Source organism: Aethina tumida, chromosome 1 (genome assembly GCF_024364675.1).
Source record: "Aethina tumida isolate Nest 87 chromosome 1, icAetTumi1.1, whole genome shotgun sequence".
Taxonomy (NCBI): Eukaryota; Metazoa; Arthropoda; class Insecta; order Coleoptera; family Nitidulidae; genus Aethina; species Aethina tumida.
Genome location: NC_065435.1, coordinates 15766310 through 15791703, shown reverse-complemented (window position 1 = coordinate 15791703; position 25394 = coordinate 15766310). Strand labels below are relative to the sequence as shown.

The following is a 25394-nucleotide window of genomic DNA, read 5'->3' as shown; positions in this document are numbered from 1 at the left end:
AAGAAAATAAAAAATACATATTACAAAAAATGTAAAATATATTGTAAAATTATAAAAAAATGGTAAAAATTTTGAAATTTGGTAAAAGAATATGATGTTTATTATAAAATTATACAATAAATTGTAAAGATACATAAATAAAATTGTAAAATTTTACAATAAATGGAAGATATATGAAAAAAATTATAAAAATTACCTTTCAATAATGATATATTTTACAATTTAATCATTTAAATTATTAATATTCCATTGAAAGTTGTTGAAATATGTAATACAAAACTAATTTTGGGAAAAAATGGTTAATTTTTTCAAAAAATTAATGATGAATTTGTATTTGTAAATATAATTAAATATTTGGTACATATACAAAAGTTTATAAAAAAATATAAAATATCTTAATTATAAAATTGTATAATAATTGGTAAAGATACATAAAAATTTGTAAATATTTCAAAAATTGTCATTTCTATTGTAAAAATATAAAAAATAGTAAAAATTTTAAAATTTCATAAAAAAGTACAAAAAGTATTTATGTTTATTATAAAATTAAACAATAAATAGTAAAGATACATAAATAAAATTGTAAAGTGTCGTATCTATTGTAAAATTATTAAAAGTGGTAAAATTTATAATATATCGTAAAAAAATACAAAAATATTTATGTTTATTATAAAATTATAAAATAAATGGTAAAGGTACATAAATAAATTTGTAAAAATTATAAAAAATAATACAAATTATAAAATTTCGCAAAAAATACAAAAATATTTAAGTTTATTATAAAATTTTACAATAAATAGAAGATATATGTGAGATATATTACAATTTAATCGTTTAAATTATTATTGCATTGAAAGTTGTTAGAATATATAATATAAAACTAATTTTGCGGAAAAATGGTTAATATTTTAGAAAAATTCATGATGAATTTGTTGTTTTTCTAATAAATTTGTATTTATAAATATAATTAAATATATTTGGTACATATACAAAATTTTGTAAAAAAATATAAAATATATTAATTATAAAATTGTATAATAATATAATACATATATAAAAAGTATTGTAAATATTATAAGTCTTTCCTATTGTAAAATTATAAAAAATGGTAAACATTTTAAAATTTCGTAAAAAAATATATAAATATTTATGTTTATTATAAAATTTTACAATAAATGGTAAAGATTCATGAATAAAATTGTAAAAATTACAGAAGATGTCATTTCTATTGTAAAATTATTAAAAACAGTAAAAATTATAAAATTTAGTAAAAAATACAAAAATATTTATGTTTATTTATTATAAAATTATACAATAAATGGAAGATACATGAAAAAAAAAATGTAAAAAAAGGTCGACAGACATTTTCTATAAAATTTTAGAATTTTTATCACTTTAAGTGGTTTTCCACTGAGACAACATGTTTTTCATATAGTTTTTTTATTACAGAAAAATAATTTTTTATAAAAATTTCACAAATTATAATTATTTCTATACTTGTAACTAACATTATTTTCATTATTTTCATTATTTTAAAACTATATTTTACATTTTTATTATTTTTGAATAATTTTACAACTAAAAGAGAATATATCTTAAAAGAGACAAATTTTTTGAGTCATCTCTTACAAAATTTTAGAATTTTTACCATTTTAAATAATTTTACATTATTTTTTAATATAAAAAATTTCATTTTTAATTATTTCAACTAATTTTTAAATTTACTTATTATTTTATTTATTATAAGTGTAAAAAACAATTTGCTATTTAAGTACATTGAAAATAAAGAATTTTAGTTCACATATTAATTTAAATCTGCGTAACATAAAAGTAATTTGCTATGAACACTTTAAAAGATCGTCTCAAAATATTTATTTAAATTAATTTAGAAAATTGTTAAAATAAAATGTTCAGGTGTTGCCTGAAAACAGGTAAAAATGCGATTTCGTATGAATTATTGTATGTGGTAGCATTTTCAGGTAAAATTTACCCGAAACTGATAATATTCATCTTTGATAGTTCCACTCTGCTGACACCTTTCAGAAATTCGCGTCCTGTTGTGATTTGATAAAATCTTTACAAGACATACCCTCCATTCAGTTTGTTTTTATCTCCCCTGAGTTTATTAAAACATATTTCATTTTGTAGACTACACTATAATAAAAATTGTCGTCTCCAAAACTACAAATTTATCAACTACGATAATTCGGCACAGTTAACGTTAATTAATCAAAATAATAATAATAATAATAAACAATTGATTTAAAAATAAATTAACAAATAAAATACTCATTGAATAAGATAAGATCCTAAACAAATTATTAGATGTTGAGAAATAAATACAGCAAGTTAATATCCGATTCAGTCGGTCTCTTAGCAGTTGGTGTTTTTCTAGTTCATTTGTTATATCATATATTACGGTAAAGTTCAAAAGGTCCTGGGAGCTTGGCCTCTTACTTTTTTAGCTCATAACCTCGAGATAATTAAACTGTTACGGAACATAATGCCTATGTCATTTTTTAAATGAATTAAACGGCGATTTTTGGACGATAAATTTTTGTGAATTTAATTAAAGTGCGCCCTAATCTGTTTTATGCTGCTATAATATGCCGAGATAAAATCTATTGCAATCGAGGTGTGCCCGCCGGTATTAATATTTAATAAATATGTGTACACTTTGTGTTCATTTATAACCGGTACAAATAAAAAATGGTTAAATCTGAAGCATAGTGACAGACTTCCCTTTTTATCTGGCGTTGAAATCTCCCGAACAAAAGGCACAAAAATTCATAGAGTTAATAGTTACCTCGCAAACCTTTCCTTGTCCTGGATACTGTCATCCTCCATCCTGGTGTATTTGCTCCCACTTGGGTCGTCTTCATCTGACCTGAAACAACAAAATAAAAATGAGACTCTGTTGTATAAAAAAATAATTAATATATTATTTTAAATGAATTAATATAAAAATAATATTAATATTTATTTAATATGTCGAATATTGTTCTCTAAAAAACTAATTTTTAATTAATAAAAATTATTTGTATAATAACTACAAATATTTTATATTTAAATTACATTTATTATATTTATTTTTCTATTAAATTTAATATAAATTGTTTGAATAAAATTAGTAGTATAATATAATAATTAAGTTCATAAAACTGATGAAAATAGAATATTTATAAAAAATGTAATTTGGATAATTTTTTTCTAAAAATTCGAGCGTAGTATGTAAAAATTTATTTTCGAATATTGATGATAAACAAATTTATCCTTCTTCTGTCAAAAATCTTATATTAAATGAATTAATATATAAAATAATAACCAATTCATTTAATATACTGAATATTTTTCACTAAAAACTAATTTTTAATTAAAAAAATTATTTGTAAAATAACTACAAGTATTTTATATTTAAATTACATTCATTATATTTATTTAGTCAAATTATCTATTAAATTTAATATAAATTATATTAGTAGTATAATATAATAATTAAGTTCATAAAATTGATGAAAATAGGAGTAATATTTATAAAAATTGTAATTTTAGTTCATTTTTATCCGAAAACTCGAGTATAAAAATTAGAATGTAAGAATTTATTTTCGAATATTGATGATAAATACAAAAAAAAGTTCAAATTTATCCCTCTTCTGACAAAAATCTGATTGAAATCTGATTTTAAATGAATTAATATATAAAATAATATCCATATTTATTTAATATACTGAATATTTTTCTCTAAAAACTAATTTTTAATTAAAACACTTATCTATTAATATTAATTCTTTATTAAGTTATAAAATAACTTCAAATATTATGCATTTAAATCCCATTTATAATATTTATTCACATTAAGATATTAATACTTTGCCTTAATCTATTAAATTTAATATAAATTGTAATTAGAACAAAATTAGTAATAATAATTAAGATCATAAAACTGATGAAAACAGAATATACTCCTTTTGAAAAGTGTATGTAACTTTGTTAATTTTTTATCTAAACACACCGGTAAAAAACTTACAATGCAGGAATTTATTTTCGAATATTTATTATAAACATAAAAAATTAGATTTATCTCTCTCTGCCCAGAATTTAATTAAAACTGTATTTTAAATGAATTAATATATAAAATAATATTCATATTTATTTAATATACTGAATATTTTTCTCCAAAAACTTATTTATTAATATTAATTCTTTGTCCTAATTTGATATAAATTGTATTAAAATAATTAAGTTAATAAAGCTAATGAAAATAGAAAAAACTCGAGTATAAAAATTAGAATGTAGGAATTTATTTTCGAAGATTGATGACAAACACAAAAAAACTTCCCTCTTCTGACAAAAATTTTATTAAAATCCTATTTTAAATCAATTAATAATTAATCCTGAATATTTTTCTCTAAAAACTAATTTTTGATTAAAGAAAATTATTTATAAAATAATATTATATATAAAATAATATTATATATAATATATTAAAATTATTTATAAAATAATATTAATATATTAATAAATTTAATATAAATTGTAAAAAGAAGAAAGTTAGTAATAATAATTATGTTCATAAAACTGATGAAAATAGAATATAATCCTTATTAAAAGTGTACGTAAATAACTTGGTTAATTTTTATCTAAAAACTCCAGTAAAAAATTAGAATGTGGGAAAATTTGTTTTCAAATAAAATCTTATTTTAAATGAATTAATATATAAAATAATATTGATATTTATTTAATATGCTGAATATGTTTCTCTAAAAACTAATTTTTAATTAAAAAACTTATTTATTAACATTAATTCTTAGTTCTAATTTATTAAATTTTAATATAATTGTATTAAAATAAAAATGGCAGTAATAGTTAATGATGAAAACAGAAAAATCGCCTTAAAATTCTAATTAATTTTACAATTTAAAATATACAAATTATTAAAAAAATATATTGTGAATGTTAACCTCAATATAACACACCTTGGAGTAATTTTGTTATTAGTACTTAAGCATAATTCAAAAACCTCAAATCAAATCTGCCGAAGCATAAAATGATTATTTTATGGTTCAATTAACTTATTAAAAAAAAAAAATAAATGCTTATTAGAAGATTTTAATAGTTTTTTACACAGATTGAATTGAACTGAGCAATACATGTGAACAAATTCAAATAAACAAATTTATTGAATATGAAAAGTTTGCATGGTAGCAACATTGTTGTTCAACAAACCACATCACAACAATAGACGAAATGAATTGTTAAGTTAAAGACGTCTGTAAGCAATTAAATATGCGCATAAACCCTTTGCCAGCACTCTAAGCAATAATACACGGTTATTATTGTGTATTCAAAGTAATCGACACACACTGTTGGCATTATGCAGTTACCACAAGTGTACAACTACAAGTATCACTTAACACCCAATGTCTTAATTGCATATAATGAAGTTAATCATCAAGTTGTGCATCAATCAAAATAAATTGAATGCTAAACAAGTTGATTTATATTGGAGTCATGGATTTGGAAAAAATCAAAATAAACAATAAGAACCTAATGAATACGGTAACGCACATTTTCTATTCGATTTACATAAATGTGTGTAGTATTTCCTTAACGTATTCGTTTACCACTACAAAGAGTCGATATTACGCTATTTTGAGGCCACAGTTTTCGTTTGTAATTTAAACTTTGTCATTGTCGCACAGCATACAAATATATAGTAACAATGACCGTGGTTACATGTATTTTCTAACCTACATATTTGACTAGAAAGTACGAATTACGGTGCTATCAAACATCAATAATACTCTAAATCTTGCTGACTGTTAACAATAAATAAATTTACTGGCGCCCACACTCACAGTTTAATCATTAATTGGAGCAATCTAATGTCAAATATTTCCTTATAATTTTGCCGATTCTTACGGGAACGTAATGCAAATTTTATGAACTGAATAAAAGTTAAATGAAAATTTATGATTACATAAGAAAACCTTTTAATGTAAAAGGATAATGACGTAGCTGACATTTTACATCTCTGCAGATGAAGACCTTCATGCGGGAGGTAAAGCAATATTATCTTGGAACATTTTTAATACAATTATAATTATACTCGATTCCAATTATGTGTCTTACAAAATGATTTAATTCACTAGTTTATTACATGATATAAATATTTCTTTAATATTATGTTAATTCGGTAAATTAAGTACAAGGAATGGGTCGATGCAAAGGTTGTACGTTTAAGTTAAATTTGTATTTTATAATGCAAAATTAAAAAAATTGCAAACATAAGTATCTTCCAGACGTTAATTACATTTTCGTCTAAAATTAATGTCTCATTAATTTTAACTACTTCTTTTATGTATTAATTAGATTACGAGAATTTTTTACATTAATTTGGTAAGTAATTTTTTTTGAGTATTAAAGTAAAGTTATATAATTAAGTATTTTTTTAAAACACATCTTTGTTTAAAAAGTTTTTTATATACAAAAAATATATAATTACACATTAAAGTTAAATTATTGTTTTAGGAGGAGCATTGTTAAAATTTACACAACAAAATTAATTTTTTTCCTTTACAAAAACAGTTTTAAAATATATAATAATTATTTGATACATATTACATGGTAAATTGAAACTGAAATTTGGTTTATCAAAGAGAATTATGTACGTGAATTAACTCCTTAACGTCTTCTATTAGTACACGTCCCGCCATTAAAAATAGATGCACACAGATTACAATAATTACATAGATTTATAACACAACGAAAGAACGGATTAGAATAAAAATCATTAATGAAGTTTCAAAGCGGAGATGCCGGACAATTGTGAACTGGTATTCTCCTTGTTTATTGAGAAATTAAACAGTCATGCAGGACTACGATTTTTTTATTTATATTGAACCAATCATCGGGGCCGAATGTACCGTCTAATTATACACAATGATTTTTTATTTGGATGAAAATATTTGTAATTAAAAGGGCATAAAAAATGAAGCATGTTGTATGTGAACAAGTATTGGATTATAAAAAGTATATTCAATTAATTAATGAACTTGTAATTTAACGAAATAAATCAGACAAATCGGATAAATGCCAATAAATCACACTACGTAATATGTGGTCACAAATTATATATTTAAACTCACAATAATAATTTTTATGATGTTATTTAATAAACAATTATCGTTTATTAAATTCTTCAAAGTCACGTACAAATAAGTACCATAAAGTACCAAACTTTTAAATTGTCATTTAATATTTAAATATTTAAACTACGTATCTCTACTATTTAAATTAAATTAAACCAAAGAAACTTATAGGGTAGATTTATAAGTAAATAAAATTATCATTTGCTAAATAACGGTACTATAAAGTTTCAAATATTATGATTCTTTCAATTCTTCAAAATTACGGATTCTTACTATTTAAATTGGTCTGTGAAAAAATGTGAAATTATTCTTAAATAAAAAACATAACTATAAAGTTCCAAACATTATTATTGTTCTAATTCTTAAAAATTCCTCCTACAAGGAGTGAATTTTTCAGTAAACAAAGAAAAGTACCATAAAGTATCAAACATTTAATCTGTAAATAATAATTTTTATAATGTTATTTAATATAAAATTGACATTATTCTGATTTTTCAAAGTTACATATCTTTACTATATTAATTGGATTATAAGAGAAATGTCTGGATTGGAATGAAAATTATCCCTAACTAAATAACAATACCATAAATTTCAAACAATATCATTGTTCCAATTTTTAAAAAGTATAGATTCTTAGTATTTAAATCGAATTGTGAAAAAAATACCTGATGTGGACCTACAAGGAGCGAAATTTTCCTTAAACAAAGAACAGTACTATAAAGTACCAAACATTTAAACTATAAACAATAATTTTTATAATGTTATTTAATATAAAATTGTCATTTTTCTGAATTTTCAAAGTTACGTATCTTTACTATATTGATTGGAGTATAAGAGAAATGTCTGGCTTTGAATGAAAATTATTACTAACTAAATAACAGTACCATAAAGTTCCAAACATTATCATTGTTCCAATTCTTAAAAAGTACAGATTCTTACTATTTATATCGGATTGTAAAAAAAATACCTGATGTAGACCTACAAGGAGCGAAATTTTCCTTAAACAAAGAACAGTACTACATAGTACCAAACATTTAAACTGTAAGTAATAATTTTTATAATGTTATTTAACATAAAATTGTCATTTTTCTGATTTTTCAAAGTTACGTATCTTTACTATATTAATTGGAGTATAAGAGAAATGTCTGGCTTTGAATGAAAATTATTTCTAACTAAATAACAGTACCACAAAGTTCCAAACATTATCATTGTTCCAATTCATAAAAAGTACAGATTCTTATTATTTAAATCGGATTGTGAAAAAATACCTGATGTAGACCTACAAGGAGCGAAATTTTCCTTAAACAAAGAACAGTACTATAAAGTACCAAATATTTAAACTGTAAATAATAATATTTATAATGTTATTAAAATAAAATTGTCATTTTTCTGAATTTTCAGAGTTGCGTATCTTTACTGTATTAATTCGGTTATAAAAGAAATGTCTGGGTTGGAATGAAAATTATTCCTAACTAAATAACAGTACCATAAAGTTCCAAACATTATCATTGTTCCAATTGTTAAAAAGTACAGATTTTTACTATTTAAATCGGATTGTGAAAAAATACCTGATGTAGACTTACAAGGAGCAAAATTTTCCTTAAACAAAGAACAGTACTATAAAGTACCAAACATTTAAACTGTAAATAATAATTTTTGTAATGTTATTTAATATAAAATTATCATTTTTCTGATTTTTTCAAAGTTACGTATCTTTACTATATTAATTTGAGTATAAGAGAAATGACTGGGTTTGAATGAAAATTATTTCTAACTAAATAACAGTACCGTAAAGTTTCAAACATTATCATTGTTCCAATTCTTAAAAGTACAGATTCTTACTGTTTAAATTGGATTGTGAAAAAAATACCTGATGTGGACTTACAAGGAGTGAAATTTTCCTTAAACAAAGAACAGTACTATAAAGTACCAAACAATTAAACTGTAAATAATAATTTTTGTAATGTTATTTAATATAAAATTGTCATTTTTCCGATTTTTCAAAGTTACGTATCTTTACTATTTAAATTGGATTATAAGAAAAATGTCTGAGTTAAAATGAAAATTATTCCTAACTAAATAACAGTACCATAAAATTTCAAACATTATCATTGTTCCAATTCTTAAGAAGTACAGATTCTTACTATTTAAACCGGACTGTGAAAAAAATACCTGATGGAGACCTACAAGGAGCGAAATTTTCCTTAAACAAAGAACAGTACTTTAAAGTACCAAACATTTAAACTGTAAATAATAATTTTTATAATGTTATTTAATATAAAATTGTCATTTTTCCGATTTTTCAAAGTTACGTATCTTTACTATTTAAATTGGATTATATTCCTAACTAAATAACAGTACCATAAAGTTCCAAACATTCTCATTGTTCCAATTCTTAAAAAGTACAGATTCTTACTATTTAAATTGGATTGTGCAAAAATACCTGTTGTGGACCTAACAAGGAGTGAAATTTTCCTTAAACAAAAAGCAGTACCATAAAGTACCAAATATTTAAACCATTAATAATCTTTAAATTCTAAGTTATTGTGGGAAAATTTTCCTTGAACAAATGGTAGTACTACAACATCACACTACATAATATGTGGTCGCAAATTATAACAAACATTTAAAATAATAATAATAATAATTTTTATGATGTTATTTGATACACAATTATCGTTTTTTGAATTCTTCAAAATCACGTTTTAGCAATAGTCATAACAACATGCTCGCTGCCACCAAGTTGTTGACAAGTTTGTAATATACCCACACGCATACACCAATGTAAAACACGTGTATAAGTGGCCATTAGTTTTTAAATAAATTGTATCGTACGATAAGTTTCGGTTTTCGGCAGTACGGTACGTACGGTTCAACCGACGATTTTCGGCGAGTGATTTGTAAAATCCACGTGATTTTTTCAGTCGTTGCCGATGATGTTCTTTCGGTACGAAATGGTGGTCTGGTGCTCTTGCCGGACTCCTATTTAGGCAACAGAAACGACATTCCATATAACAACGGAAGTTTTTCATTTGTTCGTTACTGAAACTGCAACGAGTCTTTCTAAATACCGAAATTCTTAAGATGACACTCGGACTTTTTTATAAGCAAGTGCGGCCGACGTTTAGGTAAATTGCTTTGTTAAAAATACGCATATGTTTTATTAGTTGGTTAATTTATTTTTATCGAAAAACATGTGTAATGTGTCCCAACATTATCGAAGTGGCAAATTTTAATGGTTAGAGTTAACCGCCGACTGTAAAAACTTTCGGAATAATGTAGTAAATGTAACAGTCACTGATAAATTTAACCGAACAATGTATCAACTTTGCATTAAATCCTAAATCTTTACGACGCACATAAAACTCACCACGCTCCTACAAACTCCCCAACATAATTTCTTATTCAATTTTAAATAAATTTTCGAAAAGTTTTAAATCCCGCAGAAAATCTAATCCGGCGTGATCACATGAAATTTTCCCCGATACACCACCAACTAAGATTTATGCCGTGGAACTAGTCATTTATAACGTTGAACAAGCCAAAACGTTTATATTAGTTTGGGTCTTAATGAGTAAAAATGGAGGACATTAGACCATTGATTTGGTTTGAATTACGGATTCCCCCCTGGGTTTAATGGAAACAAATATGATGGCAACGTTAAGGTTCCGCACCTTTTAAATTATTTACCATCATCCAACAAAATAGATAAACATTTATATAAATTACACGTAATTATGCACAATGAGAACATCATTATGTTACATAATTGGTTAAAATGGGAAAACAATTAATTTATTACTCGGATTCATACACAATCTGAGTAACTATAAAAATGATTGCATAAAACCAAGGGTTAAATGAATATTCATTTTATTCCAATGTATCAGTTAAAGTTCAATTTTTACCAAAAGTTACGTTGGAAAATACTAAAATATGTAAAATTTTATTTTATGTTCATGATTTTCAGATTCATATAACATTAAAAGCTCAATTTAACAAAAATTCAATTTATAATTAAAACCACAATGTTTCCAAGAATGTTAAACGTATATTTATATGCAAATTTTAAGAAAATTATTAATTAAAATGTTAATAACTTCAAATAGGAACTATTAAAATGTCTAGAAACGATTCAAGTTAAATAACTTAAGCAAAATAGTAAATACAATAAATATAAAATAAAAAAATTAAATTCTAAATATTCCATAAAAAGATTCTAAAAACATTTTTATCAAAATTTTGAGAAAAATGTTATATAGACGTTTATAAATTTTTAAACAAAATAAGAACTTATCAATATTTCTAGAAATAATGAGGTAATTTGCACTGAATTGGTAGTATTTAACAATTTCAAAGAATTTACAATAAAATTTCCAAGAAAAATATTACTCTGATTAGATGAAATGCTTTGAAAAACACAAAACATTCATAATTTAACTAATATAAAATAAAAAATTGTAGAAAATTCATTCACAAAAAACTATAAAAAATTAAAATATACCTCCCAAAATGTTTCTAAAAAATATTTATTTGTAAATTATGTGAAAAATGAAAACATACCAATATTTCAAGAAATAATGAGATAATTTTCATTAATTGAAGAGATTACAATAAAAACTTTTAAAATCACAAAATATTCCTAATTTGAGTAATATGTAATTTAAAAAAATATATAAAGAAGAATGAATTCATTTGTAAAAAATTCTATGCAAGATTAAACTACCAAAATTACTACACATATTTATAATTAATAAATAATATAAGAACATATCAATGTATCGAGAAATAATGAGATAATTTCATTAATTGAACATATTTAAAAAATTTAAGAACTTTTAATAAAACTTTTTAAGAAGAAATAATTACCTATATATTTATAACAAATGAAATGAAAATGAAAATATTACACACATATTTATAATTAATAAACAATATAAGAACATATCAATGTATCAAGAAATAATGAAATAATTTTCATTAATTGGACATATTTAAAAGAATCAAGAGCTTTTAAGAAAAATATGTCTGATTGGACCAAAATTTTTGTAAAATAAAAAAATATCCATAACTAGATTAATGTATAATTTTTAAAAAATGCAGAGAAGATTAGATTCATTTGTAAAATATTATGTTCAAGATTAAACTACAGGAATGTTTCTAAAAAGTTTATTTATATACTTTATTTATATACTTATAGTTAAATAATATGAAAAATTTCAAGAAAAATATGTCTAATTAGACGAAATTATTTTAAAATCACAAATCATAATTTTAAAAAAAAATAGAAAAAATTAGATTGATTTGTAAAAAATTGTGTACAAATTTAAATGACAGGAATATTTTTAACCAATGTTACATAAACTTTTATAATTAATAAATAATATAAGAATATATTAATATTTTTAGAAATAATGATATAATTTTAATTAGACTTAATTAAGAAATTCAAAAGTTTACAATAAAAAGTTAAGTTTTCTTGTCACTATACTTTCAAAAACATAAAATATTTAACTAATATGAAATAAACTAAATGTAGAAAATAGATTATTAATTAAAAAATATTCATAAAGATGAAACTTGACCACTGAAATATTTTAAAAAAAACAACAATACAAATTTACGAAAAATATGCCTCATTAAACAAAATACTTTTAAACCCACAAGAATAATAAATTAAACTAATTCAAAATAAAAAAGTAGAAAATTAGATTCATTTACAAAAAAATGAACTTATAAAAATGTTTCTAAAAACATATAATTTCTAGAAATAATGAGATAATTTTCATTGAACATGAGAACTTCTAAAAAAATTCAAAGACCTTGTAAATTCTAAATAAAATATAGGAATAATTACAAGAAATGCTTTTAAAAACAATGGGCACATATTTTTAGAATAAAGTGCGTAAATTATGTAGCATTATATAAAAATTTTAAATAAATTGAACTTGTTCATATATGATTTTTGGAATATATTATAAAAAATTCAAATATATATTAACGATAGAAAATATTAATTAAATATATTTTTTTAATTTTATATTAAAAATACTTAGAAAATGCTTTTAAATCCACTTATCCAACATTAATATGAAGTTGTCAATAAATTAACATAAACATAAAACTACTAAAAATAATAAATATCAACGTATATTAATGCAATTAGATAAATTGTTTTCATATTAGGTCTATATTAAACACAAAATTAATACTTATTTATTTTATTAGAAAAGATAAAAAATTACCATATTAGTTAAAGATTCAACACAAATACTATTATATTGTGAATTGCAATAAAATAAGCATTTCTAGAAGAGATATTTCCAGAACTATTAGAAAAACATTAATTAGTTAAATTGTTAATAAAGAAAACAGCATAAAACAATAAATAGTAACTCACAGAGTTAGAATATAAAGAATAAAGTACGAATTACTTGCAATAAACAAGAAGCGTCGGTAAAGAGACAATTCCATTTACGTTACGTTATATGAAATCACCGTAAAAATATAATTGGAGTGGATCTGCATATTTGCGTTTACATTTACATTTGATTGTAGTGTACATCTATTTGGTAGCGTTCGTCGTTTTGGGAATTTAAATGGAAAAGGGCAGCGAGCATACACTATTTGCCGTAGAGTTACTGTTTTGCAGTTCTAAATCTGCGTTACGTGCTGTGATGGTCCGATAAAGGTCTCATTAGTAAACCGTAAATCGGGTGATTGCTCCCCCCTTTCAGTCCCCACCACTTCAACCCTCAATTTACCCACAGAGCTTCACGGTCCCATATTTGAACCTCAGCGTATTATTATGCCATCAATTAATACCAATACCAATACCAATAATATTGGATGCATTTATTTACAATTAAACTATAATTTAAAATTATATGCATTCGTGCACACATAGATACACACACACCAACGTTTATGCAAACATTTATATTATTTAGGTCTTTGGCAAAGTAATCCGGTTTGTCTATATAAACAATGAAAGATTTCTATTCGTGGTTCATCGACAACATAATTTATTCACTCGGCTTATACCTTATCTACACCCGAAACTGCATTATTATGAATTCATCATTGGGCCCTTCCTGTCCTGTTACTTTGGGAATGAATTTTAGTTAACAAAGCATGTATAAATTTTTACTACTTCAGGAAATAAGATAAAGCCATGTAAATAAAGCAATAAAAGACCAAACGCATCACGCATAAATATTTTTATCGCCGTACAAAAATCTTGCTCAGGTAAAGCAAACGTTTTTAAAATTTTGATTATTTTTCGACTCCGTAACACGCTTTTATGATGGTTTCACTGCACTTTTCTTTATAACATTCCAATTGTAATTATAACAGTATATGCCAACTTTCTTGTGTTCAATAATTATTTTACCTGTCGTGCCTGTGTTGTGTGTAAATTTATGATGGACCCAAAATACTCTTTCCAAGTATTATAAATAAATACAATAAGGTGCTACTATGATGCATTTTTAGGAAGTTAATAATATGCTTGGCAAAGTTAAACGTTTCTATTTTCCACCATTTGATTATTAAATATGAAAATTGTGCTAGTGAGTGAGTAACCAAAAACATAACAAAATCCTATGACATCGTTTGCAATATGAAGTTGTTTAAGTTAATGTTTCATAATAAATGTATAATTAACCTAATAAAACTGCTACCACTGTTTATCAAATATAATGACTAACCAACACGAACAAAATGCTTCATCAGCCGTATAACATTACATCTTGTGCTACTAAAATAATTATAAATTTCTTATTCAAGCTTTTTTCTTTTTTTAAACCATTTGTACCTAATGGCCTGACAACTTGGCTAAAATTGCTTAAGTATAACGGCACCTATAAAACCAGGAATTTAAAAGAGTTTACTTTATATTTTCTAATTTTACCGTTATGATTAAACATATTATGGTTTTATTTTTAAAAGGGTTTAAAATACTTTCAGAATTTCAATATAGGTATAAATTTTAGGATCATCTATAACCGCAGTGTTTCCAAGAATTTTATCGTATGTATAAATAAATTTGTTAAGGAAAACACGGAGTTCTTAAGAAATTGTCTCGTAAAATACGGATTAATCAATGCAATCAAAAATTCTAAATGGATTTGTAACAAACGTTTTCTGAAAAGGATAAAAAAATTGATTGTACAGGAATTTCTAGACAAATGCATTAGTTGAAAAATTATTTTAATGTATTAACAACTAAAAATAAGCTTTGGTTTTAATTTTTTTTAGAATATTCTACGAAGATGATGATTTTATATAAAATAAAAATAAATTGTACAATGAGACAAGAAACACATCAAGAAATTCCTCAGAAAATTAAATTATTTTAAACTATTAAACACTAAAAATATGTTTTGGAACTGTACACCAATGTTTTAGAACATAAAAATAAATTCGATTCAAAATGAGTACAGTAAGAAATACCACGAGGAATTCCCTCAAAAATGTGTATTGAAGCTTTAAAGCAATTTATTTAGAATATTCTTCGAATTAAAATATGAAACATAAAAATAAATTAGTTTTAATATATGAATCATATCAAAAATTCTCTCAAAAAGTTTAATAATTTTAATCTATTAAAATCTAAAAATGTGTTTTAGAGTTATAAAGTAATTTTTTTAGAATATTCTTCGGAAGTGGCATATGAAACATAAAAATAAATTCATTTTAAAATGTGTACAGTAAAAAACATAAAGAATTTCCTCAAAAAGTTAAATTATTTCAATCTATAAAAATAAGTTTTAGAGCATTAAAGCATTTTTTCAGGATGTTCTACGAAATTAACATATGAAACGAAAATAAATTCATTTTAAAAGTTGTACAATAAGAAACACATCAAGAATTCTCTCAAAAAATTAAATTATTTTAATATATATATATTGAAGTTTAAATATATGTTTAGCATATTTAAAGCAATTTTTTAGAATATTCCTCGAAAGTGATATATATAATATAAAGATAAATGTGTACGGGAAGAAATACATCAAGAATTCCTTCAAAAAATTAAATTATTTTAATATATTGAAATCTAAAAAAGTGTTTTTGGAGTTTTAAGGCAATTTCTTAGAATATTCTTAGAAAGTAACAAAAGAAACAAAAATAAATTAGTTTTAAAATGTGTACAGTAAGAAACACATCAAGAATTCCCTCAAAAAGTTAAATTATTTTAATCTAATAATGCCTAAAAATGTGTTTTGGAGATTTAAAACAATTTTTTAGAATATTCTTCGAAAGTGACAAATAAAACAAAAATAAATTCATTTTAAAATGTGTATAGTTATGAAATACATCAAGAATTTATTCAAAAAGTTATATTATTTTAATCTATTAAAGTCTAAAAATATGTTTTGGAGGTTTAAAGCAATTATATTAGAATATTCTTCGAACATATCAAGAACATCCCCAAAAAGTTAAATTATTTTATTTATGTTTTAGAACTTTAAAATAATTTTTTAGAATATTTCTCGAAAGCGACAAATGAAACATGAAAATAAATTCGTTTTAAAATGAGTACACTAAGAAACACATCAAGAATTCTCTCAAAAAGTTAGATTAATTTAATCTATTAATGTATAAAAATATGTTTTAGAACTTTAAACCATTTTTTTAGAATATTCTTTGAAAGTAACATATGAAACATAAATTTAAATTCGATTCAAAAATTGTACAATAAAAAACACAAAAATGTTCTTAAAAATATTATTTTAATCTATATAACTAAAAATGTGATTGGACATTATATTAGAATATTATATGAAGTGAAAAATAGATTCAAGTTAAAAATTGTATAATAAAAAATCCATAGTACTGACAAAATTGAAGCAACAAATGTTCTAAGAACTTCCGATTGAAATTCCACTATCAATTTCCCCAAAAACATGGAACAGATAAATTTACCACACTTGTTTCTCAAGAACGTTTGATAAAAATGCATCTACGAATATTTTGTAAAATCCGCAATAAAATTTCCGGCTTAAAATTACCCAAAAATTAAAAGGGAATTTTGTCTAAACTATCATCACAATTTATTGCTTTATTAATCACTAAATAATGAGTTACTAGAAACATTTAAATAGCAAGTATGTAACTAAAATACTGAAATGACTTATAAATGAAGTAATTAACACATACATCTACAATTATAAATTAATATTAATATTTAAAATATATTTTTATAACCGGCCACATAATATACATAAATCGGTTAAAATAACCATGAAAAAGACGTTCGTTATTACTGAAAAGCCACTTGTATCGTGCAGAAATATATATGTACATAGTTTATGTAATTTATTTTAATGAACCAATTATCAGAAACAATTACACCAGCTTGTTTGAAATTATTACTTAAATTAACAAAGTCAGAAGTAAATAGTGGTAATTAGAAATTATACAGATAGTACGGTGACGTATTCCATCAGAAATATGTGTCAAAATTATCGACAATTAAACACAACACAACCAATCAACAAAAAAAAAAATGAATGAATCGCCGTTTTTATACCTTCGTTTCTTAGGATAATGGGTGACTGGAGGTGGCATGGAAGCAGTTGGTGGTGGCAGTTGCACATGATGGACATTGGGTGGTGGGGCCGACGGATGCGGCTGCAAGTATGTCGGTGGCGGCGCATAATGAGGGGGGCCGCCCCCCGCGTAAGCGTACATATCCACCTTTAAACGGCAACCGTCCCCCTAACAATCGTAAACAAACACATGGGACGGTCGACAGACGGGTGCACGCAAAACAAATCGGGACACTTCGGGACGCGGGACATGCACAAACGGAACGCGGCTCAAGTTTTTCGTCGTCGGAACTTCGGAATCGACTTTGGAGGCGACGCACATGTCACAATGTTGCGAACGTTTGTGTACCGCGCGCTGGCTCGACCGTGGAACGTCGCTACATCGTACTCAAAAGCGGACTGCAGCCTGCGGACGGACGGTCTACACACCGGAGACTGGAGGCTAGAGGTAAAAGCGTAAAAGCAAAAGCTCACACCACCGTTCGCTGTCAGGCAGGCTCGCTACACACACACACACCGAGACTTTCGAGCCCAATCGCAATTGGCCCCCCCGACCGAAACCGCAGGCAATCCCATTTTTCCCTTAAAACGTCCCGTCGACTATTCTTGTGCATCTACGATAAACTTATGTTTAATTTGACGTTGACGTCCACTCAAATGTGTTTACAAATAATTAGTGACTGGTTTAAATGCGGCTGTAATAAATAAGATATTTACTCAACTTATAAACTTCTTAAGAGATTATTCAAACAACACAAAATACGAATATTATTTCTAGAAACGTTTAGAGAATTAAAAAATCACATGATTAGCTGGCAAATTGCTTCCAAGAGAATATTTTGCAATAACAATTTATTTATTTAAAATATCCATTTTTTTCTATTATAAAAATAGCATAAAATCCCAATGTTTTATTAATTTATACGTTTTCTGTTTAATAAACTAATATTAAGACTCAATGTTTTCAAAAACATTTCCTTTAAACTATTACAAAATAAATAAGTACGAGAATAGTTTTAAAAAATCTATTTTAACACTAACTAGGCGACGAAAACTAAAATATATTAATATATTTGGTTTAAATTAAAAATACTGACGGTTTAAAGGTATACAATTGAGTATAAAGTTTAACATAAAAATGGCAAAATCAGAATTTTTTCAAGACCATTAAATATATTTTTGTGTACACTTTTTAAAAATAAAAAGTTTGTTAACAAATTCGAAATATTTCATTTAAAATATATAATAAATTCAAGATAAAAGATAACATCTCACAATCAATGTGTCCAAAAACATTCTATTTAAACTATTTGAAAAAATAAATTAAGAATTAGAATTGTTTTGAAAATTCCCATCTATTTTAAAAGAAACTGGAATATATTTTATAACAATTTTAACACCAGCTAGGTGAAGAAAAATTTGTCTGTATTAAATTAAAAATAATGAAAGTTTCAAGATGTACAATTGAAAGTGTAAAATATAAAATAAAAAAAGCAAAATCACATTTTTTTCAAAAACATTAAAATAATTTTTGTGTGTACTTTCTAAGAAGAAACGATTTCTTAACAAATTCAAAACATTTCATTCAGATATATATAATAAACTCAAGATAAAACTACAAAATTAATGTTGTTAAAAATGTTTTCATTCAATGAATAGTAAATTAAAGAAAAGACCCTCACAATCAATGTGTCCAAAAATATTCTATTTAAACTATTTGAAGAAATAAATTAAGAATTAGAATTGTTTTGAAAATTACCATGTATTCTAAAGGAGACTGGAAAATATTTTATAACAATTTTAACACTACCTACTCGAAGCAAAAAATGTCTTTATTAAATTAAAAATAAAATAAAGTGTAAAATATATAAAAAAAATGGCAAAATCACAATTTTTTCAAGAACATTAAAATAATTTTTGTGTGTACTTACTAAAAACAAACGATTTCTTAACAAATTCGAAATATTTCATTCAGAATATATAATAAATTCAACATAAAACTACAAAATGTATGTTGTTAAAAATGTTTTCATTCAAAATTAATGATAAATTAGAGATGTATTCGAAAACATTCCCTTTAAACTATTTAAGAACATAAATTAAAAATGAATATTGTTTTCAAAATTCTCAATATATTCTAGAGATTATTGGAACATGTTTAATAACAATTTTAACACTAGTTAGGCGAAGAAAAACGCATTATATTAATATATTTGCGTATTAGTTTATTTAAATTGTCTTAATTAAATTAAAAATATTGAAAGTTTTAAGATATACAATTCATACAACAAAATCATATTTTTTTCAAGAACATTTAAAGAATTTTTGTGTGTACTTTCTAAGTGCAAACGATTTCTTAGCAAATTCAAAATATTTCATTCAAAATATATAATAAACTCAAGATAAAACTACAAAATCAATGTTGTTAAAAATGTTTTCAGTAAAATGAATGATAAATTAGAGATAAGACCACACAATCAATGTGTTCAAAAATATTCCCTTTAAACTATTTGAAAAAGTAAATTAAGAATGAATATTGTTTTAAAAATTCTAGGGAATGTTTAATAACAATTTTAACACTAGCTAGGCGAAGAAAAATGCACTATATTAATATATTTACGTATTTCTTTATTTAATTTGCCTTAATTAGATTAAAAATATTAAAAGTTTCGAGGTATACAATTGAAGGTTTAAAATTTAAAATAAAAATGGCAAAATTACAATATTTTCAAGAACTTTAAAAGTAATTTTGTGTATACTTTCTAATAAAAAGGATTGCTTTATCAAATTATTTCGACAACATACAGTAAAACCTAAATAGTATCACAGTTTCTAGAAGAAAATTGAAAAAAATTCAGGTAAAATGGCAAATCAAAAGATAAAGCCAGAAAATCATTAGAAAATATTTAACAATATATTCTAGAGATGATTTTAACTGTAATCTGGCTTAAAACTAAACCAAACCTAATTAACAATTAATTAAAATAACTGATTATTATTTAATTTGACTTGATTAAATTAAACTTATTCATAGTTTTAAGATATAAAGACCAAGCGTAAAATTTAAAATAAAAATAGCAGTAATCAATGTTGTTAAAAACATTAAAACTATTTTTGTGTGTATATTCCAAGAACATAAGTCTTCTTGACCAATTATCTCAATAACATAAAATACGTGATAAATTTATCAAAGTTTCTAGAAGAGAAGATTGGAAAAATACCACAAAATTATTGTTTTCAAAACTATTTTATATGAAAATTGCCCCAATAATCTGATATGATTAGATTGAAATAAAAATATAATTATTTAACCACTAAAAATTTATTTTAGCTATAGTAAAAGATTAGTTTATTGACATAAAATATAAGGAAAATAAAAACTAATTTTAAGATTTTATCTGAACCATCTAGAGTGTATTATAATAGGATAGATTTTTAATGTTACTCAAGATGGAATTCCAATGTTTTAGTAGACTAGAGAACAAGTTTCTTTTAAAAATTAAACTCATAAGTGGTTTTCGGATTGTTATTTCAAAATTACATAATTACCTCTGAGCGCCTGTTCTACTATAATTTACTATATACATTTTCTCAACTTCTTTTTACCGACCGTATAATTTCACAACAGGTCGAATGACCGAATACTGCCACACGGATTAAAACAAATCATTCACTAACTTCGTACAACGAACGAATACCATGGCATCAAATTAAATCGTTTATTTCTAATTATTAATGTGAACGCCGGCAAAATGTAATTTAATTGAATTAATCGTGGATGTAAATTTATGTATGTAAAGATGTATTTACCATTTATTAATGCTACATTATACTGTGACGTTTACGTTTATGATATTCATGGAAGAGCATCATGGTAATGCGTCGTTACGGGATTTTAAAATATCCTACCATACCAAACTACAATCGGGGATAACATAAAGCTTTATAAATGACACCAACTTTTGTTGTAGGCAGAATAAGACGGATTTACTACAAAATCTTTTACATTTTAAATGTGCCCTCAACACTTAATATGGACATAGATACAATATCTTTCTATAACACACTATACATTCTTATTTGGCTTTGTGCAATAAAAGAAACACCGTCAGTTTATTTTGTTTTTTCTTTTTCTAATCTGAAATTAACACGATTAATGTTTAACATTTAAAAAAATGTACTATACAAGGGAGTTTGGCTAAAATATTAGTTACATCAGTGATGTATTTATGATTGTAAACAGACGCGATGAAATCCTAATTGTTGTTGCTATCCCCTTTGAATGCTTTATTCTATTGCCTTGAAAATTTATAGCCTTAACATTTTCTAATATTTAGTTTTGAATTTCATCCCTAATGATTAGAAATGCAATGGCATTAATTATAATTTATGACTTTATTTTGAAAATACTAATCTAAAATCAAACATTAAAATTTTATAAATTAACATATAATAGTTCAATATTTAATATCCCACTTGAAATTTAACAATAAGAAATTGATAATTAAACTTACAAGATAAATAAACATCTAGGTGAATTTATTAAACTATATTAATTTATACTGACAGGCACAAGTGTAAATAAATATATAAATTTAATAATTCGACATTTACTATTCTATTTTTATATAATTTATAACTTGAAATTGAAGAATAAAAAATTTAAATCAAGGACAACATGGGAACTGGAATATAAATAATAAACATCTAGTAGAATGAAAAAAAAAGGTATAAATATTTTATGGGACCATTTATCAAAGAATTTTGAAAATTTATAGTGGCAGATACTGATTGATTAGAATTCAAAATTTATTACATTTTTATCTAATTTATCACTTGAAATTGAAAAATGATAAATTAAAATCAAGGACAATTGGAAGATTAGTTGATACAAAAATTTAACGGTGAAAAATTTTGTGGGAACCTTTATATAATAATCATTGCTATTTTAAAAAATTATAGTGACAGATACTAAAGTAAATAAATATATAATTTTAACATTTATTATTACGTTTATATATAATAAAATTTATCGCTTAAAATTGAAAATGATAAATTAAAATCAAAGACAATTGGAAGATGAGTACACATCTAGTTGATAGGACAAGCTTAATTGTGAAAAATGTGTGGGTGCCTCTATCCAATCATCATTAAAACTTTGAAAATTTATAGTGACAGATACTGATGATGTGGTTATTAATATTACAATATAAAGCTGGTTACAAACGATAAACAGCAGAAATGCGCGCACCTCCATTACCAGGTATTTATTAAATGATAAGAAGGAAATAATTCTCTTATCATAATTGAATCTTAAAAAGTTGTGCTGAACGTCGTATCGTCCCCAAAATAAAATATGATCAAGCCTCGTAATATTCTCTTATACATTACACATTTACAAGATCCATTTTTATTAAGCACACATACCACAAATATTACTGCACAGGTCTATAAAAAATAAATGCCTCCATATATTTTCCTTAAATTTATTACTGGTGTACGTATTATTCCAGTAAAATAATATATATGAGTAAATATATCAAAATAACGACACATTGGCATTTTGCAGCTTAATATGGATTGCTAATAAATATATAAAATAAATAATATTTTGATTTTGTTAGTTTATTTATTAAAGGCACAGTAATTCAATTACCAATAATTAAATTTAAATAATCCCTTGCCTTGTAGTTGTGTGCAGATGGTAATTGAGGGCAGTTCAACCAATTTTTTATGGGACCTGAACAGGGATAGTTAAACTATAGGTGTCCAGGTAAAATATGGTGCACCTGTGAGAGGGTGTCCAGGTAAAATAAATCTGGACCGAATCCCAGGAATTGGGGAACAATCAGATGGGAATTCCGACAGCAATAAAATTGTTAACAGTATTTTGGTGTCCAAAGATTAGAGTAATCGATCATTTCCGCATATTTGTGAGATTTTTACAGCCCATGAATCTAACACTAGCTCTCGTCATATTTTAATAGCTACGTTTGAAAATTAAAAAATGTTGAATGAAAAAAATTAGAAATTTTTATGTAATTTGGTATAACTGAATAAAAATATTTTTATTTACAGAATGTGCATATTAATGCAAAATTTACAACAACATTAAAAATAATTTTGTATCTACATAAGATTTCTGGATATTTATATAAGTAACAAATTAAAAAATATATATATAAAATGTTATGTTAAAGGCTGGTACAAAAAAATTGTTGAAAAATTTATGTTGACCTGAGTAGAGATTAATCAATAGTTTATCAATATCTTAAATTATTAAAAAATATGAGGAAGTGAATTCCTAATAAATATTCTAGATAATATTAAAATTACTTAATAACAATTATATAACTTGAACGTGAAATATTCATATTGATATGGTATCTACATAATGTTATTTTTTAAATTTATATTTTTTTAAATACCCTATTAACAGATAAAATTATATTCTAACAGTTTATTGTTTTTCAGTAATCAGTTATATATACAGTATATCATCACTGGAATTAGACAAAATTAAATATAATAATAAACATTATTAGGTTTCTTTTTAATGTCGTTTAATTGAATAGTCCTTTAATTTCCATGTAAATTATATGAGGAACTGCCAACGACATCTATTATCTTTACAATAACACAACGTGCTAGTGTACTCTGGGTTGCATAAAGTTTGATGGGGCATGATAATGATCCACGATAACTTTCATTTGTTTTGATGCCGTATTAAAACAATTTTTCAAAAACTTACCCTATAACGGCTCTACGTTTTTGAAGACCCTTCGTAGGATCCGCACCTAAAAATAATTAAAAATAACTCGCACCAATCTACCAAATTAAATTCATAGGGGTAGTAAATTAAAATAGTGAAGGTAGGTGAAATTAATTTTTAAAACGTTTGTATAATCGATATTCGAACGCAAACAGAACTAATTTAAATAAACAGACGGCGCGGTTTGAAACGAAATTATTGAACAGAAGTAAATAAACAATGTGCATGTTGTTAAACTGCTTTCACTCCACAAAAATAACGTACATGTATTCGGACACGTTCTACACGTATTCGTGGTGCAAAAAACCCGAGCCCCGACGTTTATTTCGAGCCCCAATTATGTGTATAAACAATATTACTAACCTGGTACTGAATGTGTAACAGCTGACATTAGAATGAAAGACCATTCGTTATTTGTCCCTTTCGATTGTTTTCTCACAAAACACCAATTATTTTAAACGGCACACATCGAGATTTCATTTGTACGAACTGTGCCAAATCACGAAATAAAATTATGTTTACAACAAAACCGTCGCCATATTATAAAAAGCACGCAAGGGTGGGAGGGTCTGACATATCTAAAGGGCTCGTTCACAACTCTAGCGTGACATTAGCACCAACTGTCCTAAGACTGCGCACTGGTGCCGATGTTATCCTTCTTTCACACCTCCGGGGATCCGCGTCTAAATACAAACAAGTCTGTACAGTGTGGTATACAGGTATATAACATAAATAAGACTCGCACACCTACAGACAAGATGTGGAAAAACTGGCCCAATAATCAACTTTTCTTAAACGTTAGGTGGCAGAAGATTTCCGAATTATTTTATTTTAATTTGGCAAACGGCAAAAACTTTCTTCGGATGCTTTTTAAGTAAGATTAGAAAGTACTTTATAAAAATATCATCTTTAGATTTC

The 25394-nt window shown here is 24.5% G+C and overlaps 1 protein-coding gene across 6 annotated transcripts in view; it reads right to left on the bottom strand.

Annotated features, from left to right (window-relative positions):
* Positions 1 to 25066, bottom strand: part of LOC109601594 (aryl hydrocarbon receptor nuclear translocator homolog) — a 46077-nt gene extending 21011 nt beyond the window's left edge. For 2 of the 6 annotated variants that reach the window (XM_020018182.2, XM_049969747.1), the window contains exons 1-2: positions 17686 to 18129; positions 2808 to 2887 (exon numbers count right to left, since the gene is read on the bottom strand). In XM_020018182.2, the coding sequence (XP_019873741.2) occupies positions 2808 to 2887; positions 17686 to 17846 (241 nt within the window). In that variant the 5' untranslated portion in view covers positions 17847 to 18129. Of the gene's footprint in view, positions 1 to 2806; positions 2888 to 17685; positions 18130 to 24455; positions 24502 to 24839 lie in introns of those variants that run through there. The other 4 variants (XM_049969764.1, XM_049969758.1, XM_049969745.1 and 1 more) reach the window with 4 other exon arrangements.
* Positions 25067 to 25394: the final 328 nt, after the last annotated feature.